The 9,840-nt window shown below is 40.2% G+C and overlaps 1 protein-coding gene across 1 annotated transcript; it reads left to right on the forward strand.

Moving 5' to 3' along the window:
• The first annotated feature begins 6,314 nt into the window (after window positions 1-6,314).
• LOC138671563 (late histone H2A.L3-like) lies at window positions 6,315-8,725 on the forward strand. Its single transcript, XM_069759741.1, has 2 exons — window positions 6,315-6,408; window positions 8,298-8,725. Exons 1-2 carry the CDS (start codon window positions 6,315-6,317, stop codon window positions 8,723-8,725), a joined length of 522 nt encoding a protein of 173 aa, XP_069615842.1.
• The last annotated feature ends 1,115 nt before the right edge of the window (window positions 8,726-9,840 follow it).

The raw sequence follows: 9,840 nt of genomic DNA on the forward strand, positions 1-9,840 counted from the left end.
TAAAAATCATAAAATAAAACACAACTATTGCTCTACTCTTTCCCATGGATCATAATGGCACATATCGCACATATCCGACACAGACTAATCCTATATCCTGCTGCCAAGAAGGCGTCTGCATTGTGAGATAATTACCTGAATGCCCGTGGAGCTGCCATCACGTTCCTTCTCCATCTAAGACAGAGCCATAATATGGTCACATAATATATTTGATCAATCAGACTCATAATTCTGAATAATGAATACTCGGACATGTTTATCATATTCATTTAGCTTCAATGGAATAATAGATGTCAGTAGGTGATTATATGTCACTGTGAAAAATACATTGCACGTATGGGCTTCAGAGAGAGAACTAACAGTTGTCCAGTGGTTGTCTGATCTCTTGCAACCATTAAGGTCACGTGTGCAGAGGAAAAGTATCATAGAAACAAGTCACTGCTTCTGTATTTATCACCCACTCCTGGTTTTGCCTTACAAATACTGATGTAAAATACTGACCAAATAAAAGGGAACCATCTCTTACATCTGGAAGTATTGGTATGGATGTGTGGGCAAGTGTCCCACATTAAATATGATATTGGATCTCTACAACAAAAAAATAAAAATGCCAGAACTACGTCCACAGATCTGAGGGTAGATCTCCTATAGCTCTGGCAAAAATTAAGAGACCACTGCAAAATGTTCAGTTTGCTTGATTTTTCTCTTTATAGGTATATTTTTTGAGTAAAATGTAAATTGTTCTTTTAGTCTATAAACTACTGACAACAACATGTCTCCGAATTTCCAAGCAATAATTTTTGTATTTTTTTCTGACAAAGAAAAATGGTCAAAATAAAAAAAAAACCCAGTGCTTTCATACCTCAAATAATGCAAAGAAAGCAAGTTCATAATCATTTAGAAACAACAATACTAATGTTTTAACTAAGGAAGAGTTCAGAAATCAATATTTTGTGGAATAACCAGGATTTTTAATAACAGCTTTCATGTGTCTTGGCATGCTTTCCACCAGTCTTTGACACTGCTCCTGGCGCAAAAATGTGAGCAGTTCTTTGTTTGATGGCTTGTGACTATCCATCATCCTCTTGGTTACATTCTAGAGGTTTTCAATGGGATTCAGGTCTGGAGATTGGGCTGCCCATGACAGGTTTTTATCTGGTGGTCTCTTAATTTTTGCCAGCGCTATAGATGTTTGGTTGGAACAACCTCCCTGCCAAATTCCGTCAAAAACCATGTAAGTGTACCTAGAAGAATTGATGCTGTTTTTAAAGACAAATGGCGGTGGCAGCAGATATTTGATTTAGATTTCTTTTTGTTCACTCATTTTGCATTTTTTTGATGGATAAAAATGAAGTTTTAACACTTCTATTTTTGAAAGCATTCTTACTTTACAGCATTTTATTTACACTTGCCTAAGACTTTTGCACAGTACTGTGGAGATATATATATATGCAAAAAATTTGTGTATGTGAGCAATATCTTGCATTGATATACTTACATCAGGTCTTCATCGTCATAAGTCCTGTTAGTCACAGAATAGAAAAGAGAGTGAGAAGCCGACACACAGTAGACATTCATTTCTAATATTGGGATGTACTGGATTGTTGTGTAAATCCATCAAGAAAAATCCAATTTATTTATTAATCTCTTTCTAGCAATTATACTGTCAGTCACCATTTGTGACTGAGGCTATGTTTACAACCATGTTCAGGGATTATGTCTGGCGGGACAATCTAATAACATAGGATTTCAATGGATCCTTACCAAATGCATGGCAAAAGTGCAGTGTTTTCGCATATGTTTGCAATTATAGGGCTATGGGCATGATGGCATATACACTGACAATGGTGGCTATCCAGCCTCAGACAGAGTTCACATTTACAATAAAGATTTACTCACCTGATTTCTGGCCCCTCATCTGAAAATAGAAATATTTCATATTAAAATGAGATTTGTAATGTTAATTATATGAAAATAGGAATAAAACTAAAAGTACATCCTCATGTTGGGTGACATAATGTACAGTACAGACCAAAAGTGTGGACACACCTTCTCATTTAAAGATTTTTCTGTATTTTCATGACTATGAAAACTGTACATTCACACTGAAGGCATCAAAACCATGAATTAACACATGTGGAATTATATACCTAACAAAAAAGTGTGAAACAACTGAAATTATGTCTTATAGTCTAGGTTCTTCAAAGTAGCCACCTTTTGCTTTGATGACTGCTTTGCAAACTCTTGGCATTCTCTTGATGAGCTTCAAGAGGTAGTCACCGGGAATGGTCTTCCAACAATCTTGAAGGAATTCCCAGAGATGCTTAGCACTTGTTGGCCTTTTTGCCTTCACGCTGCGGTCCAGCTCACCCCAAACCATCTCAATTGGGTTCAGGTCTGGTGACTGTGGAGACCAGGTCATCTGGCGTAGCTCCCCATCACTCTCCTTCTTGGTCAAATAGCCCTTACACAGTTTGGAGGTGTGTTTGGGGGTCATTGTCCTGTTGAAAAATAAATGATGGTCCAACTAAACGCAAACCGGATGGAATAGCATGCCACTGCAAGATGCTGTGGTAGCCATGCTGGTTCAGTATGCCTTCAATTTTGAATAAATCCCCAACAGTGTCACCAGCAAAGCACCCCCACACCATCATACCTTCTCCGCTTCACGGTGGGAATGAGGCATGTAGAGTCCATCCGTTCACCTTTTCTGCATCACACAAAGACACGGTGGTTGGAACCAAAGATCTCAAATTTAGACTCATCAGACCAAAGCGCAGATTTCCACTGGTCTAATGTCCATTCCTTGTGTTCTTTAGCCCAAACAAGTCTCTTCTGCTTGTTGCCTGTCCTTAGCAGTGGTTTCCTAGCAGCTATTTTACCATGAAGGCCTGCTGCGCAAAGTCTCCTCTTAACAGTTATTGTAGAGACGTGTCTGCGGCTAGAACTCTGTGTGGCATTGACCTGGTCTCTAATCTGAGCTGCTGTTAACCTGCGATTTCTGAGGCTGGTGACTCGGTTAAACTTATCCTCAGAAGCAGAGGTGACTCTTGGTCTTCCTTTCCTGGGGCGGTCCTCATGTGAGCCAGTTTCTTTGTAGCCCTTGATGGTTTTTGCCACTGCACTTGGGGACACTTTAAAAGTTTTCCCAATTTTTTTAACTGACTGACCTTCATTTCTTAAAGTAATTATGGCCACTCGTTTTTCCTTACTTAGCTGCTTTTTTCTTGCCATAATCCAAATTCTAACAGTCTATTCAGTAGGACTATCATCTGTGTATTCACAATACTTCTGCACAACACAACTGATGGTCCCAACCCCATTTATAAGGCAAGAAATCCCACTTATTAAACCTGACAGGGCACACCTGTGAAGTGAAAACCATTCCCGGTGACTACCTCTTGAACCTCATCAAGGGAATACCAAGAGTGTGCAAAGCAGTCATCAAACCAAAGGTGGCTACTTTGAAGAACCTAGAATATAAGACATAATTTCAGTTGTTTCACACTTTTTTGTTAAATATATAATTCCACATGTGTTAATTCATAGTTTTGATGCCTTCAGTGTGATTGTTCAATTTTCATAGTCATGAAAATACAGAAAAATCTTTAAATGAGAAGGTGTGTCCAAACTTTTGGTCTGTACTATAGCATAACACAATTTCAGGGCCCAGTGATCACTGAACTCTGTATCATATGATTATAATGTGGCTCCATTTCACCATTGATATTACAGAGATTGGACCATTGGATTACATATTACACTCGTATTCTCTCCTAAACACATTAGTTAGTGTCACTTGTCAATATGGCGTCATTTAGATCCAGGAATAGCGCATGCTCATGTGTCTCCATACAGGAGCTATACAGGTAGCGCCATATGCAGAAGGCCTATGGGCTTGTGATCTTGGAAAATTATGAATATTTGTGCATGAGAAAATGCCATGGTAATCTAGGGATGTGATCACAACTATAATGGGGAATATTTTTAGCTCTAATATGCATCTTCCACTTATATAATTAAAATAATAAACGCGATGAAGCAAATATATAACAAGGGAAATGTGTCGGTAGAAGATGTGAAACATGGAGGCTATGGAGATCAGATAATATCTAATGTCAGAACTCACCCTGTACGCCGGTCACTGCTGCCTGTAATAGTAACAGAGAGTCAGCAGCGAATATTACGTATCTCGTGGCATAATAATGTAGAAAAGTCTAATTACCTTGATGTTACATGGCGTCTGCAGCTCCTTTATGTACTTAGATGCCGGAATCTGTACATGCAAAAAAAATGTTATCTCCAGACCTAGAATGTCCATCTATATCCATGTGATCTATTGAACTTATGTGATAATGTAGGGGGTAAGATGAGCACTGGTGGTCACAGACAGACAAGGTCCCTGTCCAAGAACCATATATGGGCCATTTGCAGTCCAATAGTTCAGCATAATTTCACATTTCCACCTGCTTTGGAGGTGGTGGTGGTGGCCCTCATCACACCAATGACATGTCCGCCGCTGGGGTAGAAATAAAATGCCCTCATGTTTGTTACATCTGTTCTCTGTGCCATTATATCAGGAGAAGTTGGGAGAGAGGAAACGTTTCCTACTACAGATCATTAGGGAATGCTCCTCTTCTTCCATGAGCTGAGGGCCGGTCCTTCATTAGGTCAAATCTTTTTTTTCGATCTTCCACACATTATATAAAAAGGCCTGATTAATCATGAGTCATGTATCACAAAGAGAAGAAGTGAAATCTAAATGTTTATTACATCCACTATCATATGGGGTTTCGATTATTTGGATTATTTATCTGCACATTATAAGGACTTCATGATTTACCCTGGAGTCACACATGCAGGAGATCCACAAGTGAGAAGCATAAGGCTGGGATCAGACGGCCATATTAACTAATATGCAAAATGTGGACTTGATTGTCTCTGTATGCTCCTCTGTGCTATGCTGCCATCTTGCATACACTATTCTATATTGCCAGAATATTGTGTGATGTGACTATTTTATGCAATTTTTGTCCACACACCTTGGTCTCATGGAAAACACCCACGTACAACTAGTATATTGAGTACAATTGCTCCGCTTGTGATCTGTCGTACATACAAACAGTACACCGACCAACAACACACTTGTCTGACCAAACACCAGGTACGGACTGGGGCTGAAATTCAGCTCTGGCATTTGAAACCAAACAGGCCCATGTTGTCCCCATTCCCAAGAACCAGATGGAATATATTACTAATATTACCCTGGATGGAGGAAAGAAAGATTTACTACAAGGCCAATATTTCAAATGATACCCGTGGCCTGCTGGGGTAAGTGACGGAGTTAGTGACCTTGTGCTTTGTCACAACTGTTAACAGTATGGGTGTCCTGAGAGCATCGATTCTGTTAACAATGTAGCAAACAAGGCAGCCCACAACCAGACAGGCCCTTCTGGCATTTGCCAGAATTGCCCAATCGCCAGTCTGGCCCTGCCGAACACTAAGTTTTTCGTTTATACTTTTTATGCCTTTAAGCTAAATTCACACACAATACAAAATATAAAGTGTGCAACAACTGTTAAAATCATCCATGAAGTCAGTGATGCAATGTGCATGTGTCAGGCCACGTTCAGATGTGACGGTTTGTGCCAGAGATTATTGGTGACAATTTTTAGATGTTGAAGGTCTGGAGGATTTTTACGCTTTTTGCAGTCAGCTGCTATTTTGCTGGATTTTTTGAAGGTTGGGTAGGTGATAAAATAAACAATACTCTCTTTTCTTTCCCTGTTCTTATGCTGTCTCTGCTGCCACTTCAGATCCCCAGTCCTCCATAGTGGTCATCTATTCTTCCAGGGCACAGAACAGAGGCAGCGGAAGAACAGGTGAGGAAAAGTGAGAATAATGATTTTTTTTTTTTAGGTTTAACTCCTTTCCTTCCCTCAGGGATATTGCTGCAGAATTTGCTCTAGTTTGTCTGGTAACGTGTAATCAGTTCAAATCTACGCTACCTGAATTTGAGTGAATCTGTCCAAATTGAATTTTGGAATATTTGCTCATCTCCCGTATGGTTTAAATTAAAAATTGCTTGCGTGAATTCAGCCTTACGGTATGGTCTATACATTGTGGCTTGGGTCTATTATCTCCATGGCACACCTGCGTTACCAGCAATTGGTGCATCTTGTAACACTTCCACTAATAATGTATTTATTTTTATTTATTTTACTCATTTATACAGCTCCATTAATTCCACGGCCCTTTACAGTTATCATCATCATGGTCCCCATTGGAGTTCACAATCTAAATTCCCTATCAGTATGTCTTTGGAATATAGGAGGAAACCGGAGAACCCGGAGGACACCCAAAGAAACACGGAGAGAACATACAAAATCCTGGCAGATGTTGTCCTTGGTGGGTCAGGACTCCATTGCTGCAAAGCCCACAATGATAACGTATACACTGAAATAATATATATGCTAGGTTTTTAACATTAGAAGTGATATGAACCAGTCATACAATTCTGTGTAAGTTGGGAAAGACCTTGAGTCAGGACCAGGTTCAAGTATAAAGTCAGGACCAGGTTGATGCTTTGTGTGTTTTGCCTTTATATCTCCCCCCATAGAGCACATATCAGCCGCAGTGTGTGAGTCCGGCCGTAGAGCACCCACTGACCGCACATCATTGGTCAGGTGCACCGCCATGCTTCAACTAAGCCCCGCCCACTTAATGGAAGATGTGAAAATGACAGTTGGAAATAACTGACGTAAGATGTCCTTATAGATCCCGTCCTACAGATGTCATCCCTCCGGCTGTGATCCCTTGTACTGTACAGAAGTACCAGTAAGGAGTTACCTGGGTTATATTCTGTGCAGTACATGATGGTTTATTGCATTATCCTGTTACGCCCACCTCCTTATTCTCCCTAATTCTATATTTCAAGGTAAATGCTGACATACCCAATTCGGAAAAAAAAGATAGTCCATGTCCAAATTTTGGACCGTCCGTATCCACTTGTCGCTCTCCTCTTACTCCTCAAACACTGGTACAAACCAAATATCACAGAAAAAAACACCTAGAAATAAGAGGAGAGGAAACATTACATGGAAGAAATATCAAGTCACTGGGAAGTAACAAAATATAACAGGGGGCGATGAGTGGGCACTTACAATCCGACTCCAACTGAAACCCTCAAAACAGTGTCCGGTCGGCGGCTGCTTATATAGCCTTCCATCATGATATCATAAGGGGATGGGCAGTGACATCTTCAGCTGCCGTATAGTTAATATTTAAAGGGATAGCATCCATATAATTCAATATCACTGAAAGAAACACTATTTTTTTTTTTACTTATTTGAGTTCCTACATGTTGGTCATTGTTAATGCCGTACTGTATATATGGTAGGGTGGGGTGGATGTAGTATACAGACAGGTATGATAAATAGTATAATGGTATAATAGAATACATTGCACAACACATGCTATAATGCAGGGGTGTCAAACTGCATTCCTTGAGGGCCTCAAACCATGCAGGTTTTCAAGATTTCCTTAGCATTGCACAAGGTGCTGGAATCATTCTCTGCAGGTGATTAAATTATCACCTGTGCAATGCAAGGAAATCCTGAAAACATGACCTGTTTGCAGCCCTAGAGGAATGCAGTTTGACACCCCTGCCATAATGAGATATTTAAATTTTTTTTATTGTTATCAAGGTGAATAAAATGTGGCTTAAATGTAGAAGTTTATGGGTAAAATTATATCTAGAAACAAAATCTTAGGCTTAAGACAGAATTACTTAATAAAACTATAGAATTGTGTAGCTTTTGTATTTTTTTTTTTCTAGTAGTGTTGGATATAATTATTTATTCCAAACCCAAATGACATAATTTTTCATAGGTTTTTAAGACATATGTATATCTATGCTCTCATATCTATACTCTCATATTTTTATGCTTTTTAATAAGTTATATGTTGTAATACGTGTATAGCTCACACTATAGAAGTTAGAGCCCCTTCCTGTAAGACAGATTTCCCCCATAGAACTAAATTTTTGTTTTTCTTTTTAGCATGTAGGGTAGTAAGATACATATTCCTTTCTAGCGTAGTTAATGACATTGTCGTTCCTGAAATGCCTAAAATTAAGGAGGTTGTCCTCAAGTTTAATATTGTTGGTTTAAGCGCTGCCGTCCTCTGTATTGGATGAACTGTTGGGGTTATATCAGGTACAAGTGTTTGCTTCCTTCACCAATGTTGGCTACATGATATATAAAATTCCTTTCTTTTCTTACATCCTTCCCCTTTAGTTCTCCTGATTATGTTTGGTCGTGGCAACAAGGTCCAGAAACCTGCAGCTGGAAAGACCTCCAGATCTGCCAAGGCAGGGCTCCAGTTTCCAGTGGGCCATATCCACAGATTCCTGAGGAAGGGAAACTATGCTGCGAAGATTAGATCTGGAGCCGACATCTATCTACCGGCCATCCTGGAATACCTATGTGCTGAGGTCCTGAAGCTGTCAGGAAATGCAGCCAAGGACGACAAGAAATCCAGGATCCTGCTCCCACACATCCAACTGGTTTTCAGGAATGATGAGGAACTGAGCAAACTGTTTGATGGGGTCACCATCGCCGAGGGAGGCATCCTGCCAAATATCCATGCGGTCCTAGTGCCCACGAAGACTGCAAGAGGCTCGTCCTCACAGGAACCTGAAGCTTCAGAGTCTCAGGAGTTCTGATCCTATTTACATAGATTTTGGATTTTGCTATAAAGCTCCTGTTTCTATTTCCTATATTTGTATGTTCCTTATAGTATTTTAAGTGTATCTTGGTTAAAAAAATCTTTTTTACATCTACTCCTCACTGGTAAGCATTTAAATGCTTTATTTTTTGAAAAATGTATTTACTTGGTCAACTGTTCAATAGCTCGCTGCATCTGGGTGTGTAACGAAGAACAGTTGTGCTAAGTCAGTAGCATGGCTACCAAGAGGGCCCACCCAGAGCTACTCCAACTGTATCGGCCTGCACAGCACACCAATATAGTTAAACTCTGTGGTAGAGCAGGGAGACATGATCTCCTTTCCTTTCTGTAGACTGCAGGTGGCATTATGCCTGTGGTGGTCTACAGAATGGCAGGGTGATGGTGTGGACAATGTGCCAGTGCACGCGCAGGATGTCAGAGTCCCGGTGCTTTGTCACCCTATGCATGCATCAGCGCTATGATATTGGCAGATTGGTCTGCAAGGCCCTTGCCAGGATCCTGGATTAGTTGATTATATGACAAGGAGTTTTTTTTTTTATAAAACGTGTGGCCGTAGAGCCATCAAACAATGGGGGACCCTCATACAGTAGGTTAGGGACCTTATACATTGTAGATACATCAGTGCGGGGCCCATTATATAGTATTTTGAGGGAGCTGAACATGGGGTGGGGGACGACTTGGGAGACAATATTAAATGTTAAGTAGACATCTAAGAAGCGCTATTGTTATAGGGGCACTCAATGCAGTGACCATTAAGTTTCACAAGGGTCAATATTTTGTAGGGGCAAAAAAAAGTGAGCAGTTTTCTAGGACACTTACACAGCGTATTTTCTAGAGGGTGCAAAGGCGGAATTACTATGGAAAGGGCACAGTGGTTGGCATTATGTGGGCTACTAAGAAATGCACTGTTGTGCCAAAAAGCACGTGCAGCAATGGGGAGACCACAGGATGAGGTATTTGTGCAGGTTGGAAATAGCTGGACATGGTGCTGGAAATGTGAGATCAAATTTGTCTTTGTTATCTCTAAAGACAACTCATGGTTGGAGGAAGTTGTCTTGTCGGTCTGGGCCAGATGGAAAAGACAATGCAGCG

This window comes from Ranitomeya imitator, chromosome 3 (assembly GCF_032444005.1).
Source record: "Ranitomeya imitator isolate aRanImi1 chromosome 3, aRanImi1.pri, whole genome shotgun sequence".
In the NCBI taxonomy this organism is placed as follows: domain Eukaryota; kingdom Metazoa; phylum Chordata; class Amphibia; order Anura; family Dendrobatidae; genus Ranitomeya; species Ranitomeya imitator.